This window comes from Hemicordylus capensis, chromosome 5 (genome assembly GCF_027244095.1).
Source record: "Hemicordylus capensis ecotype Gifberg chromosome 5, rHemCap1.1.pri, whole genome shotgun sequence".
Classification (NCBI taxonomy): domain Eukaryota; kingdom Metazoa; phylum Chordata; class Lepidosauria; order Squamata; family Cordylidae; genus Hemicordylus; species Hemicordylus capensis.
Window position 1 is genome coordinate 171643517 of NC_069661.1, and position 15801 is coordinate 171659317.

At 41.9% G+C, this 15801-nt stretch overlaps 1 protein-coding gene across 4 annotated transcripts in view; it reads left to right on the plus strand.

Annotated features, from left to right (window-relative positions):
- Positions 1 to 13906, plus strand: part of ASZ1 (ankyrin repeat, SAM and basic leucine zipper domain containing 1) — a 65444-nt gene extending 51538 nt beyond the window's left edge. For 3 of the 4 annotated variants that reach the window (XM_053257069.1, XM_053257068.1, XM_053257071.1), the window contains one exon: positions 13486 to 13906. In XM_053257069.1, coding sequence (XP_053113044.1) covers positions 13486 to 13644 — 159 coding nt within the window. In that variant the 3' untranslated portion in view covers positions 13645 to 13906. The remainder of the gene's footprint in view (positions 1 to 13485) is intronic. The other variant, XM_053257070.1, reaches the window with a different exon arrangement.
- The last annotated feature ends 1895 nt before the right edge of the window (positions 13907 to 15801 follow it).

Consider the following 15801-nt stretch of genomic DNA (forward strand, 5'->3'; position numbering starts at 1 on the left):
TCAGGAACAGGTATATGCTCAGTATCTTCTGCCGTGAAGACAGACGCAAAGAACTCATTCAGTTTCTCTGCAACCTCCATATCCTCCTTAATAATCCCTTTCACTCCCTCCTTGTCTAATGGCCCAACGGCCTCCCGGGCAGGTTTCCTGCTTCTGATGTACTTAAAGAAGTTTTTGTTATTCCCCTTGATACTTTTGGCTAAATGTTCCTCAAACTCTCTTTTTGCCTCCCTTATTGTCACCTTGCATTTCTTTTGCCAGAGTTTGTGTTCCTTTCTGTTCTTTTCGTTTGGACAGGCCTTCCAATTTTGGAAGGAAGTCTTCTTCCCTTTTATGGCTTCCTTGACGGTACCCGTTAGCTATGCTGGCATCCTCCTGGACTTAGTGGTACCTTTCCTCCTTTTGGTTATACAATCTAACTGGGCTTCTAGTATTGTGGTTTTGAGTAAACGCCTTGCACTCTGGAGCGAAGTGACTCTCCTGATTTTCCCCCTCAGCTTTCTTTTCACCATACTCCTCATTTTGGAGAAGTTTCCTCTTTTGAAATTTAAAATGTCTGTGTTTGACATCCTTGGTGATTCTCTCCCCGCATGTATGCTGAATTTGATGGCACTGTGGTCACTGTTCCCTAAAGGGTCGATGACACTGATATAATGCACCAGGTCCTGGTTGTCACTCCAAATTAGATCTAAGGTCCCCTTCTCTCTGGTCGGTTCCATGACCAACTGTTCTAAGGCACAGTCACTCAATTTTAATGATTTTAAAATCACTAGTCAGGAAGATTCTATTTAATCAACATTTTAGAAAGCTTTTTCAATGAGCTTCTTTAATGCTCAATAAAAGTTAAAAGTTTAAAAACATTCACAAGTTTAAAACTTAAAAAACTAAACCACAGATGTAACAAAATAGCAAATGTTTCAATGTAAGACATCATCCTCAGTTCTGTCATTTTATAGTAAAAGCACATACTTGTTGTCTAATATAACCTTAATACATATTGAGGGATAGATGTAAGTTTCATTTTTAGAAGGTAAATACACACTATAATAGGTGCACACTTCTGAACACACATAACAGCACACATAATGCTGTTTCATTTGGGCAACCAGTCCTTGCTATTTCTTTCTTGCACTATTTGCATTTAACAGCAATGCCTATCTTATCCACAGGTGCAGGAACTTCATTAAAATATGCCCAAATGGGGTTGCTTTTACAACCTAGTGCCATGATAGGTGTTTCCCTTCTACAATGGAGAATGCACTCAGAAAAAGTTTCCTCAGAACTGCATGAATACATTCTGTTCACTTTTTGTTTCATGTTTTTTTGCTCCACTATTGCTTGCATTTATATCCAAATTCCTCCTCCTTGCTCAGATCTACTCTATCCTCGTAATAATAATACTGATCTCCATTCGTTAGTCTTCTTTAGCCCGAGTCAGACATTATGCTGTACACTTGCACACATGTTTATCTGAATGTACCTGTGTTCACTATAAAAGTGAACCTGGATACAGGATCTTCAGATATATGGGTAAAGGTCGGAAGTATACTTCTGTACCTGTGTGCAACATAGCATGTGAATGACTGTACACTATACACACGTTTGAGGGTATGAATGTTGGACATAATTTGTGAATGGGCCTAATGTACTTTGAGGCAGAGGGGGGAGGGCTTGATTGTTAGGGATGTGCGCAGAATTCGGACGAATTTGAATTGGTTTAATTTGGAGCCCTTGAGCAGAATGGAGATTGTTTCAAATCAGGCAAATTCAAATCAATTCAAACAAATTTCCACTGTGTTCAGTGGTTCCAAATTGAATCAGTTCGATTTGAATCTAATTCAGCCAAATATCATGTGCATCCCTATTAAGTGTGTGTGTGCGCACATGCTGTATGTACACCACCAATAACAAAGATGAAAAACAGGAACACGGGTGACAAGTACAAGGAATACAACACGAAACCTGTGAACAACTGTGAACAGTAGGCAAAGCAAAAAATGCAGAGTCACAATACAGGGTATAACAATACTCCACGTGTAATCACAAACTGCAACAGGCACCCATCATACAAAAGCAAGTAAATACAAAAATGTGGGCTGATGAAAACTCCACAAACTCAGAGGTGTGATTCTTAACAACAGTTTCTGAGATGCTGATCGTGTCAAGTAGCTGATGTGATGCTGGAGTTTAGCATGTTCTAGCAGGCACTTGTGATGGTGCTGCTCCAAGCAACAAGGCTATTCCAGATATAAGATTATTGGTACTTCTGACGAAGACTTTTTCAAAACGGACTATTACCTAGGGAATCTGTTTATATTCAAAGTTTCAAGGTTCTCATGCAAAGTTTCAAGGTTCCTGTGCAGAGTGATTACCTCTTACTCATGAGGATTCACTTCCAGCAAACTGGCACCACCAGCATCACATCAGCTATTTGACACGATCAGCATCTCAGCCCACATTGTTGTATTTACCAGCTTTTGTATGATGGATGCCTGTTGCAGTTTGTGATTACACGTGGAGTATTGTTATACCCTGTATTGTGACTCTGCATTTTTTGCTTTGCCTACTGTTCACAGTTGTTCACGGGTTTCGTGTTGTGTTCCTTGTATGTACACCACCTGCAGAATAGGAATGATCAGGTCTGTTATCTCTCATCCCCACATACTGCTGTTAACATGTTCATAGAATATTATTAGAAATTATGCTTAGCATTCATGATGATATATTTGATCTAGGTTCTTATTTAATGCATTTTTTAGAAAATCAAATTTATGTGTTAAATTGATTTTTAAACACCCTTTCTTACCAATATCACTCTGGACAGGCTGAGTTAGAGTGGGCAAAGTGTGCGGAGTAGAGAAGTTTAATCCTTTCAGCATAGACTCACCAGCCGACACGTCTGGCAGCATAACACGGGTGGTACAAACCTGCCTGTGCCACTGGCTCTAGCACACATTTTATTTATTTATTTATTTTTACATTTCTATACTGCCTTTCGTTAAAAGAAAACCCCAAGGCAGTGCTACTTCACAAGAGGACTCTTCTAGTACCACATACCTGTGCATGATCACAGGTTGCACACTACTTGCATTCATCCCAAAGCAAGTAGTGCACAACCTACCCAAGGCTAAGTTGTAGCAGAAGAACAGCCCTCTTAACAGCTGTGTTGTTGTGTGTATTAGAGCCCCACAGTGTCACAGGGCTCTAACATGTGCTGCGGGACATACCAGCCGTTGCTGACACTTTTACACTACAAGCATTGGACATGTTTTTACAAACTTTGAATGCTTTAAAAACCAACTCTCTTGATCTGGATTGAGATCCATGAGAATGGGGTTCTATGCCTAGTGGGAACCTCACAGAATGCCACAGCTCATCATGCCAACCGAGCCTCACTTTCATGCCTACCACATGCTATTTAAAAGCGGGCTGGTGCCATGTTCCTCAGTTCTTTTTTTGACCACCATTACTTTTGGACTTTGGTCTGTTGTGCTTCGTCAGAAAGTTCTTCAGAAAGCTTTTTTGCTAATCTTGAAGCTTATTTCAGTTATTCAACTTATTTATTTGGCTTCTGGATAATGTTGGTGTGTTTGACCCTTGGAACAGACTTTGGACTAAATTTCTGCTTATCGTATTGTTATGGATGAGGAGAAACAGAGCCTTAAAAGGTGCAAGGGATGCAAAGCTAAACTCTCCTCTAAAGATTTCCATTATTTGTGTCTCATCTGCCTTGGAGAAGAACTCAATGTGTCTGCTTGCAAAATATGCCTGTCTTTCTCAAAACAGATGCTCAAAAATTGGGCTCTGAGACTTTGCATTTGTTAAGCCCCTCAACCCTGGCTTTCAACATTGATGTCTAAATTGCCATCTAAGACAATCTCAACATCAAAGTATTTGACACAATCGATTTAGACATCCACAACTTTAGAAGCTGTAACAGCCTTCGGATGCAGGCTCAGCATCAAAACATTTAAAGTCGAAGACCAAGCGGTCAACCTCAGAGACTAGCCCACCATCTCCAAGACCGATGTCTAAGACTATAGACCTAACCAAAGATTGTACACTGTCACTATTGGGTCTACAACAGCTGTCATTGAATGTATGATCCTCGATATCAACCCTTTGCCATCAGCTCCCTTGATATTGAAGAAATCTAGCAACCTCTTGATACTGATGAACATCAAAGCCAATAACTCCCACTCCTTATTTTCCAACTTCAACGCCAACTTCCAACTTCGATATCAACACTACACACACCTGTGCTATTGGCATTGAGACAGTCTCATTTTGATGTCCACATTGAAAGGTTTTTTACCATCAAGCACTGATGGAACAACTACGCCAACAGGATCTGTTCCTGTTCACATAGTAGATCAACCATCTTCTGGCACCTGTCTGCTGTCCACTTAGAGGGGCCATCTGTCTGGCACTCCTGCACACTTCGGCAGAGGAATCTACTCTGGCTATGGCTGCCTTAGGAGCCACCTCACCTGGCGCTCCATACGACTATCAAGAGGGAAGACCATGGAAGTTGACTCACTCAATATCTTATGATCCCCTTTCTTTCTCATTGACAATAAACACCTTGGCAAGTGGGGATATACCTGTTTTCCAGAGTAGGCCACTTATTCTGTCTTCTGTGGCTATGCAGACCATTACTTCAATCCTGGTTTCTACATCAACACAGACAGTCCCACCTCTTCCAAAATCTCCATGCTTGGATGTGGGGATCCAAACACGTTCTCAACCACCATTTCTGGTGAAATCTATTTCTGAGACTCAGACATAGATCTCTCCTTCCCCAGCTGGATCACCTTCGGACCATCCTGGTTCCTCCGACTTTGAATCAGATCCGGATAATTTGATGAATCCTCCAACTAATGTACCACCCTCTACCTATGTCTCCCCAAATGAAGGCCTACCACAAACACATTAGGGAGATGATGGAGGCTCTGGGTTTGGACCTGAAACCTGAACTAGCCACTATAGATGACCTTGTCTGTAATTTCATGGCCAAGTCACAAACATCCTAACCTGTGGTTCTCCCTGTTCTCCCAGTGATTTCCAGTGCGGCAAAGTGTCTGTGGGAAGTTATTCATACATCAGCCTCAACCTCCAAACATTTGGAGAGTTTGTATCACATACAGGAAAAGGACAATACTTACCTACTAAAGCATCCTGCTCCAAACTCACTGCGCCACCTCGGCAAAATCTGGGAGACGCCACACGACTCCCGCAGATAAAGAAGGGAGAAAATTGGATCTCTTAGAGAGGAAGATCTACTCTACATCTTGCTTCTCAATTAAAATCGCAAGTTATTCAGCTTGCACAGCCAAATACAATCATGGCCCATGGGAAGCTTTTCAGAATGACCTAGATGCTCTGTCACCTGAGAACTTTTTAAAAGGTAGCTTTAAGTCAGCAGCACTCACTAGGCAGCAGTTGAGCACAGCAAAACATCTTGCCGAATCAGAGTCTTGCTCGATGACTGCGGCGGTCTCTCTAAGGAGACACGCATGGCTTTGTCCACTTTTCTTCAGAGTGATATGAAAGAGAAGATTGAGGGCTTACCCTTTTGATGGTAAGGGCCTTTTCAGTGAAACGAGCAGCTCTGCAATGGAACAACTAAAGGGGTCCAAGTTCAGTGCTAGGACCTTTACCATCTCTGTTTCAGCTTCTTTATATGGGACAAAATATGGCTCCTATTCCAGGCAGAAACTTGCATTTAAACAGAAGCACCAGGATTTCAAAAAGCAATACCACCCATATCATAAACAACCCTATCAAGGGAAAGGGGAAAGCACCCAGTCCCAATGCACTAAACAGGTGGAACCTCAAAAACATTTTTGAGGAACAGAACTGCCCACTGTCACCTCTAGACTCCTCCACATTCCAGCCTCCAGGGGCATTAACATCTTGGCAAGCAAGCAACCTCACCAACCTCTTAATCCCATACCATTAGTCAGTTCACATTTCCATCAGACTGGCACACCATTCCCCTGCATGGCCCTGCAATGACATCAGACCACTGAGTCCTGAAGATCATATCCTTGGGATACGCCATAAAATTCAAAACCAACCCATTCTTTTCAAGAATGAAGTTCACTCAGCTGCCCCTGTCTTTACAGGAAGAAGTGAAAGAGTTGTTGGGAAAGGGTGCAATCACACTTGTGCAGTAGACTGACAGACGGGAAGGTTTTTACTCCCATTACTCTTCGATCCCAAAGAGGGATAGTGGGATCTGCCACATCATGGACCTATGCTTCCTGAACAAGCTTGTCCAAGTAAGAAAATTTTGCATGTTAGCATTGCAGGAGACCCTACCTTTTCTCTGTCTCAGTGGCTTGCAACACTGGATCTGAAAGACACATTTTTTCACATCAACATAAGGGAACAACACAGGAAGTATTTAAGATTCACCGTAGGAGAACAAATGTACCAATACAAGGTCTTACCCTTTGGACTTCCTACCGCCCCAAGGGTATTTACCAAATGTATGGCTGTTGTGGTGGTCCATCTGAGGACACAGTGTATAGCAATATACCCGTTCTTGGATGATTGGCTCCTGACCTCAAAGGATCAAGGAGAGTTACTTTTTCAGACACAATGTGTTTTAGAACTCCTCCAAGACTTGGGGATCCAAGTAAATGGGGAAAAGTCCCATCTGAAACCAGTACAAATCATGAACTACATTGGAGCAATCCTGAACACAGAGACCAAGAAAGCTTACTTACCAAAAGAATGGTGCGAGTATATCAGGGACCTGATCCACGAATTCCATCAACATCTGTCACAGCCAGCTCAACTCATACAATGGCTCTTGGGCCTAATGGCTTCCTGCAACACAGTAGTATGTTATACATAGCTGAAGATTCAAAAGCTACAATTTGGTTTCTGTCAGTTTTCTGTCCAAACTTAGACAGTCAGCATAAGCATCTGGAAATTCCAGTTCAGATACTCCACTCCCTTTCATGGTGGTCAAATGGCTGGAATCCCTTAGGGGGGTTCCATTTCAGACTCTCTCTCCCTCAATTTGGTTGATGATGGATGTGTGTCTACTGGGTTGGGGTGCTAACTTCAAGAACCATCATATTCAAAGCAAGTGGACACCACAACAAACCCAGTTTTATATCAACTTCCTGGAGTTACTAGCCATCTTCCAGGCAATGAAGGCCTTCCTACCATTTCTGCATGGCAAAGTTGTACAGGTGCAGTTGGACAACGCCACTGCCCTTGCTTACATCAGCCATCAGGGTGGAACAGTGTCAAGGACCCTCTGTGCTCTCCGCTTTCAGCTGTGGCACTGGTGCATCAGGCATCAGGTTTATCTGATAGCCATCCACATAAAAGGTCTAGATAATGTGCTAGTGGATGATCTGAGTCGCACGTTTGTGCAACAGCAGCAACACAAGTGGGAGATCAAAACAGAATATATTGCTCCCCTTTTCAACATCTGGATGAGCCCCACCATAGACCCATTCACGAAAAACACAAAGTGCACTTGTTTTTGTTCAAGGGCGGGTCACAGCCCACAATCACTGGGGAACTCCTTCCAGATGGACTGGTCTGAGATGCCTTACATGTTCCCTCCACACCCATTAATCAGCTATGTGGTGGCACATCTCCTGGCCACTCCATCCTGCATTCTGGTGACTCCATGGTGGCCAAGGCAACCATGATTTCCACAGGTATTCAAACTACCAAAGAACCAGTACCAGATACTGCCTCAAAAACTAGATCTTTTGACACAAGACAACAGTCATATCCTACACTCAGACCATATCATACACTCAGACGTACTCACATTCCATCTGACAGTATGGTGAATCGGCTTCTGAGTAACATTCTACTCGACTGTAGAAAACCTTCCACCAGGCATAATTATTTTGGCAAATGGTTGCATGTTAAGACCTATGTCAAGGCACATGGTTTTTACCCTAAGAAAGCTACCATTAAGGACTTAATTCTCTATTTGACTACTTTAAAATCACAGGGTCTGGCTACTGTGCCCCTTTAAAGTTCATTTGGTGGCACTTTCTTCCAAACATCCAAGCTGTGGTGGTAAAACTCTTTTCTCTCACCCCGGACAGTAGAGCCTTCCTAAAAGGCCTCATGAATGTGTATCTGCTTCCTGTAGAACCATGGAGCATATCCTTGGTTCTCTCAGCACTGACCCAGAACCCATTTGAACCAATCGGCACTACTTTGATCAATCTGGTAACTTTAAAGATGGCCTTCCTTCTGGCCATAACCACAGCAGAGCGTGTTAGTGAACTGACAGCTTTGACTCCCAGTACACCAGGATCTATCCTGATAAGGTTCTTATGCATTTAGATCCTGACCTTTATACCCAAAGTGTTATCTGAATTCCACCTCAACCAAGATATTGTTCTCCCCACATTTTTCAGAGATCCTTCTACACCCTTGGAGCGTGCAATGCACTCTTTGGATGTGCGCAGGGCTCTTCTATATTACCTGGACCACAATAAAGACTTTAAATCCACAAAGCTCTGTACCGGAGGACTGGAAAGTAGCAAATGTAACACTGATTTTCAAAAAGGGATCCAGGGGTGATTTGGGAAATTAGAGGATAGTTAGCTTAACGTCCATTCCAGGCAAATTGATGGAAAGCATCCTCAAGGATAAAACTGTAAAGCCCATAGAAGAACAGGCCCTGCTGGGAGTGAGCCAGCATGGCTTCTGCAAGATTTACCATCTACAGTGGTAAATCTTGCCTCTCAAACCTTTTGACAGTGTGAACAAGTGTGTGGATCAAGGTGATCCAGTTGACATAGTATACCTGGACATCCAAAAAGCTTTTGACAAAGTTCCTCATCAAAGACTCCTGAGGAAACTTAGCAGTCATGGGATAAGGGGACAAGTACATGTGCGGATTGCTAACTGATTGAAAGACAGGAAACAGAGGGTAGGTATAAATGGAGTTTTCACAATGGAGGGAAGTAAGAAGTGGGGTCTCCAAGGGATCTGTACTGGGACCAGTGATTTTTAATTTATTCACAAATGATCTAGAAGCAGAGGTAAGCAGCAAGGTGGCCAGATTTGCAGATGATACCAAACTCCTTTGGGTAGTGAAATCCAAAACAGATTGTGAGGAGCTCCAAAAGGAGTGTAAAGTGATGCACTTTGGGACGAAAAACCCCAACTTTAAATATATGCTGATGGAATCTGAACTATTGGTGACTGACCAGGAGAGGGATCTTGGGGTCGTAGTGAACAGCTCGTTGAAAGTGTCGACTAAAGGTGCAGCAGCTGTGAAAAAGGCCAATTCCATGCTAGGTATCATTAGGAAGGGGATTGAAAATAAAATTGCTAATATTATAATGCCCTTATACAAAGCTACGGTTTGGCCACACCTGGAGTACTGAGTACAATTCTGGTCACCACAACTAAAAAAGGACATTGTAGAACTGGAAAATGTGCAGAAGAGGGCAACCAAGATGATCAGGGGCCTAGAGCACCTTTCTTATGAGGCAGGGCTACAACACCTAGGGCTATTTAGTTTAGAAAAAAGATGACTGTGGGGAGACATGATAGAGGTCTATACAATCATGCATGGAGTGGAACAAGTAGATAGAGAGAAATTCTTTTCCCTCTCCCATAACACTAGAACCAGGCGTCATCCCATGAAATTGATTGCCAGGAAATCTAGGACCAACAAACGGAATAACTTTTTCACACAACACAAATCAACTTGTGGAATTCTCTGCCACAAGATGTGGTGACAGCCAACAACCTGGATGGCTTTATAGGGAGCTTGGATAACTTCATGGAGGAGAGGTCTATCAACGGCTACTTATTATTTCTCTGTGTAAACCTCCCTCAGCCATTTTTGGAACGGTGTTATAGAAATTGAATAAATCATCATCATCATCATCAAACAGTAGAGGAGGAGAAAAGAGGCCTTGAAGAATATATCAAGGACAGTGAAGAAGATGCACTTAAAATGGTCAATAACGCAAAACTATTCAACACCAATGAAAGAAAGCAGGCCTACAAGAAAGAACAAGTCAAGAACCGGGCAGAAAAATGGAAAAATAAGCCCCTGCATGGTCAATATTTGCACAATATAAGTGGAAAATCAGACATCAGCAAGACCTGGCAATGGCTTAAGAATGGCAACTTGAAGAAAGAAACAGAGGGTTTAATACTGGCTGCACAAGAACAGGCACTAAGAACAAATGCAATAAGAGCAAAAGTCAAAAAATCCACAACAAACAGCAAGTGCCACCTTTGTAAAGAAGCAGATGAAACAGTGGACCACCTAATCAGCTGTTGTAAAAAGATTGCACAGACTGACTACAAACAAAGGCATGACAAGGTAGCAGGGATGATACACTGGAACATCTGCAAAAAATACAAGCTACCTGTAGCCAAAAATTAAAGTGGGACCATAAAATTGAAAAAGTGGCCGAAAATAAAGATGTAAAAATATTATGGGACTTCTGACTACAAACAGACAAACATCTGCCACACAATACACCAGATATAACTGTAGTCGAGAAGAAAGAAAAACAAGTCAAAATAATCGACATAGCAATACCAGGGGATAGCAGAATAGAAGAAAAAGAAATAGAAAAAAATCACCAAATACAAAGATCTACAAATTGAAATGGAAAGGCTGTGGCAGAAAAAGACCCAAATAATCCCAGTGGTAATTGGCACCCTGGGTGCAGTTCCAAAAGACCTTGAAGAGCACCTCAACACCATAGGGGCCACAGAAATCACCATCAGCCAATTACAAAAAGCAGCTCTACTGGGAACAGCCTATATTCTGCGATGATATCTATAACAATTGACAATAAAATTCTGGCATCCCAGGTCCTTGGGAAGGACTCGATGTCTGGATAAAACAAACCAGTCAATAACACCTGTCTGACTGTGTAAACAAGAAATAATAATAATAATAATAGTTGGAGGGCTATAGGCCACCTCCAGCCTCAAAGGCAGGTGCCTCTGAGTACCAATTGTATGGGAGTAACAGAAGGAGGGAGGGCATGCCCTCAACTCCTGCCTATAGGCTTCCAGCAGCATCTGGTGGACCACTGTGTGAAACAGGATGCTGGACTAGATGGGCCTTGAGCCTGATCCAGCAGGGCTGCTCTTATGTTCTTAAGCATCTTTTTGTAGCACTCAAGGGCCCTAGGGCCCCTGCATTTCTAGACAAAGAATGTCCAGATGGCTGGTTGAAATCATTATGCTGGCCTACAAGACACAGGATGTGAATCCACCTGAAGCCATTAAGGCCAACTCTATCTGTGCCCACGCTTCATTGGCTGCATATCTGTCAGGGGTAACTTTCACAGACATCTGTAAAGCAGCAACTTGGTCCTTAGAATTACCTTTCATCAAGCATTATGCCATAGATGTTCACTCTGCTGCTGATGCGAGCTTCGGGAGAAGTGTTTTGAAGTGGGTTTTACAATATCTACTAATGCACTTTCCTCCACTGGGAGCTAGCTAAACACCCATTCTTATGGGTCTCAATGGATCTCTAGCTAGATAAACAGGTTACTCAACTGTAACTATTGATCTGGTACCCATCAACATCCATAAGACAGTATCGCTACTCCCAAGAACCTAACCTCTTTTCCTGCTGGCCAGATTTCTTTAAATGCTATGGCATAGAGATGGTGTCAGGAGTAGAGCTAGTACCATTAGACCTTATTGGATGAGGGGGGGCAACACAGAGGTATGTCAAGGTCTTCCTTATTTATTCTGTAGTATCTGCAGTAGACCCATTGCAGATGTGCCTGTTTTCTTCCAGTGCCTGAATAAAACTATTTCCCAGCTGATCAGACGGAGTCAGTGAAGGTGATCAGTCAGTCCACCATAACTTATTTATTTAATACATGTATTTAGTACATTTATATACCACCTCATACAAAAAAGTCCTTGGCGGTTCACAATACAAAACCATTAAAACATTAACATAATTAAAACAATTTAAAATACAATAGAAACTCTAAAACCAAAGCTTTAAAACTATAAACTAAAAGCCTGACTAAACAGGTGTTGTTGTTTTTAGGTCCTTAAAAACATTCAGAGAAGGGGAAAATCTAATTTTGTTAGGAAGTGCATCCTAGGGCAACTCTAGAAAAGGCCCAGTTTCGATTCTCCACCAACCAAGCTGGTGGCAACCGAACCTCTCCAGATGATCTTAACAGGTGGTGGGGCTGATGAAGAAGGTGCTCTCTTAAATACCTTGGACCCAAGCCATTTAGGGTGTTGTAGGTAATAACCAACGCTTTGTATTTCACCTGGAAACGTATTGGCAGTCAGTGTAGTTCTTTTAAAATGGGTATAATATGATCTCTTCGAGCAAGCCCAGAGACCAACCTGACTGCTGTATTCTGTGCTAACTGCAGTTTCCGAACTGTGTACAAAGGCAGCCCAATGTAGAGTGCATTGCAGTAGTCAAGTCTGGATGTTACCAGCATATGCACCACTGTTTTAAGGTCATTTATTTCCAGAAATGGATGTAGCTGGTGAATCGGCTGAAGCTGATAAAAAGTAGTCCTGGCCACTGCCTCAATTTGAGAAATCATGGAGCGGTTTGGGTCCAGAAGTACTCCCAGACTACGTACCTGCTCTTTCCGGGGAGTCAACCCCATCCAGAACACGCATATCTAAACCACTTCCTGAGTCTCGATCTCCATCTTACTTGGATTCAACCTCAGTTTGTTCTCCCTCATCCAGCTCATTACCATCTCCAGGCAGGTATTTAGGGAAGTTAGGCAATATCCTGAAGAAGTTGACATTGAGAAATAAATTTGGGTGTCATCACCATATTGATAACACCCTGCACCAAATTCTCTTGATGATCTCTCCCAGCAGTTTCATGTAGATGTTAAATAGCATTGGAGACAGTATGGAGCCTTGTGGAACTCCATACCAGAGCTCTTGTTTCGAAGAACTGTCTCCAAGTGACACTATCTGGATCCTACTCACAAGGTAGGAGTAGAACTACTGCAAAGCCGTGCCTCCCACTCCCAACCCCTTCAGGCGCCCCAGAAGTATACCATGGTCAATGGTATTGAAAACCTCCGAGAGAGCCATAAGGATCAACAGAGTCACACTCTACCTAGCAATTCCTAATTGGAGAAGATATGGATATCTTTAATCACTGGGCTATTTTGTTCAAACCTACTGTAGTAGCTAGCAGGACTTGAAAACTCTTCACCTTGCTCCCAAATTGTCAGCATGGCACGGTAGTCTTGGGCTTTATTTATCCATATAGTACTGTAAACTCTGATACGAACTTATCCCTCTTCTCCCAGTTCAGGGAGTACAGGCAAGTGCTTGAGTTCCACTTATGATATCTAGGAAGTAGCACTCTGCCTTAGTCCACTGTGTTGATTAAAACAAATTCATATCAGCTGTACAAATGACAAATTTTTAAACGTGCTGTGGAATTCATATTTAACATTCTCTTTCTCTCCCCCAACCTCGATCAATACATGTTAGCTGCATGAAGGACAGAAGGAAGATCCTTGCCGAATACAGCCGTGGAAAAAGAAAGGCAAATGGATGAAGATTTTTTTTAAAATAGCTGCCGTCACCTTGGCTGGATCTGGATGTGCCTTCCTTATCAGCATGTTCAGTTCAAGGAAGAATGTCACTTGAAACTAACTTGTAACATTTAAAGGCTCTTTGTTTTTGTAAAAGTACAACTTAAATTTGCAGTACAAAAATGGTTGGTTCAATAGTCTAAATTTTGTAGAGGAGTGAAAAAATTAAGCTCAATCCGGTGAAATAAGTGTTTCAGTATCTTACAGGTTTTTTTTATAAAATGTCTATATTCTATTACATTTTGATAGAGTGAATGCATCTGCTGTAGTAAATTACATTTTATATTTGTTATGGAAAATAAATGTTAGTTATTACATTTATCGGTTTATGACTATATTTCAGATAATCATAAGTGTGTTGGTATATGTAACTGATGAAAGTAGCCCCACTTTTGACCCATATAGCATACTGTCTTTCTTGTCTGCTCTTACTGAGTGCCCAAGTATATATTAAAGTACTTGGAACCAAAGCAGCTTGGGGAGGGGTTATGGAAGCAGGGGAAGCACATAACCACCCCCATCCCTGATATTTTGTCCAAATCTGCTATTCTAAAGAAGAATCTTGGAATAAAAATGAAGTCTTATAACATTCTCACTATATTCTGCTACTTACACACAAATCCGGTGGTATACTGAGAACAGGTCAGATTCCTCCTAGATTCCTACTTTTCTAAATTTTTCCAGCAACTGGGACCATGGTAAATCCTCTGTAACATAAGAGATGAGCTGCTATTTGTATATGAATTCTCCCAAAAATTTGTGAGGCAGGTGACCTTTCTCCTGTACAGAGGAGGAACTAAGAATTGTGTCTTGCCACCTCTAATTGCATTCCTGTGCTGTTTCATTTAATTTCCCATACACATGTTTTTTCTCTCTCAAATTATGGGGCACAAACTTATTTGTAAAAAAGCTCTGTATTCCTATACATACCAATAATGTCCCTGCTAACCGGCCCCTGTTTACTGAGCAAAGAGACACCTTTTTCAAGTGGTGATTCTTATATATTTAGCAGGGGGAGAACAACTGGCCTTATCCAACCCCAGCACAGCATCCCTCCAGTGGCTGTTGCTGGTATCTGCCTTGTGTTTATTTTTAGACAATGAACCCTTTGGGGACAGGGAACCATCTGATTTATGTATTTTTAACCGCTGTAAAAATAAACCACTTTATGTATGTAAACCACTTTGAGAACTTTGGTTGCAGAGCGATACATAAATATTCGTCGTAGTAGTTTGTAAAGCAGGGGGCAGATGTTAAAAGAATTTGGAGATGCTCTGGGTCTTGGAGAGACATTCACATGTGCGCATACAACTCCCCACAACGGATGGGTTCCAAAGTACTACATGCAGAAAAAAGTTTCCCCAATATGTTTTTGTATTATTATTCTACCCCTTCCCAAAGATCTTCTGATGTTCAGTCTTTTAGGAGTGGGGAGGGCCTGTGGAGAGGAAAGTTTTCTTGGCATTTTCTTTCACACACAATACTTGGATTCCAGCCCAAAGTGTATGTGTGTTGTGCAAAACCAGCCTTAAGACAGAAAAGCTCATGGAAAAGGGGAGAGGCAAGTTGCTCATGTAATAATAATAATAATTCGATTTCTATACCGCCCTTCCAAAAATGGCTCAGGGTGGTTTACAAAGAGAAATAACAAACAAATAAGATGGCTCCCTGTCCCCAAAGGGCTCACATTCTAAAAAGAAACTTAAGACACACACCAGCAACAGTCACTGGAGGTACTGTGCTGGGGGTGAATAGGGCCAGTTACTCTCCCCCTGCTAAATAAGGAGAATCACCATGGTAAAAGGTGTCTCTTTGCCCAGTGAGCAGGGGAGTAAAGAAAAATGAATTGCCGGAAGATTATATTATTTTTATTTTATTTTACATTTTATATCCCGCTCTTCCTTGACGGTATAAGATATTTAAGTTTCTCCTCACAACAACCCTGTGCATATTTAAGTTTTTCCTCACAACAACCCTGTGCAGTAGGTTATGCTGAGAGAGAAGTGACTGGCCCAGAGTCACCCAGCCAGTATCATGGCTGAATGGGGATTTGAACTTGGGTCTCCCCAGTTCTAGTCTAGCACTCTAACCACTATACTATGCTGGCTAAGATATTGAATGCTAATGAGGAACTAGCTAAAAACACATTTTTGTTACAATGATGTAACATTGTATGGTGATCAAAAGTTGCACTGAATAAAAAGGGATAAAT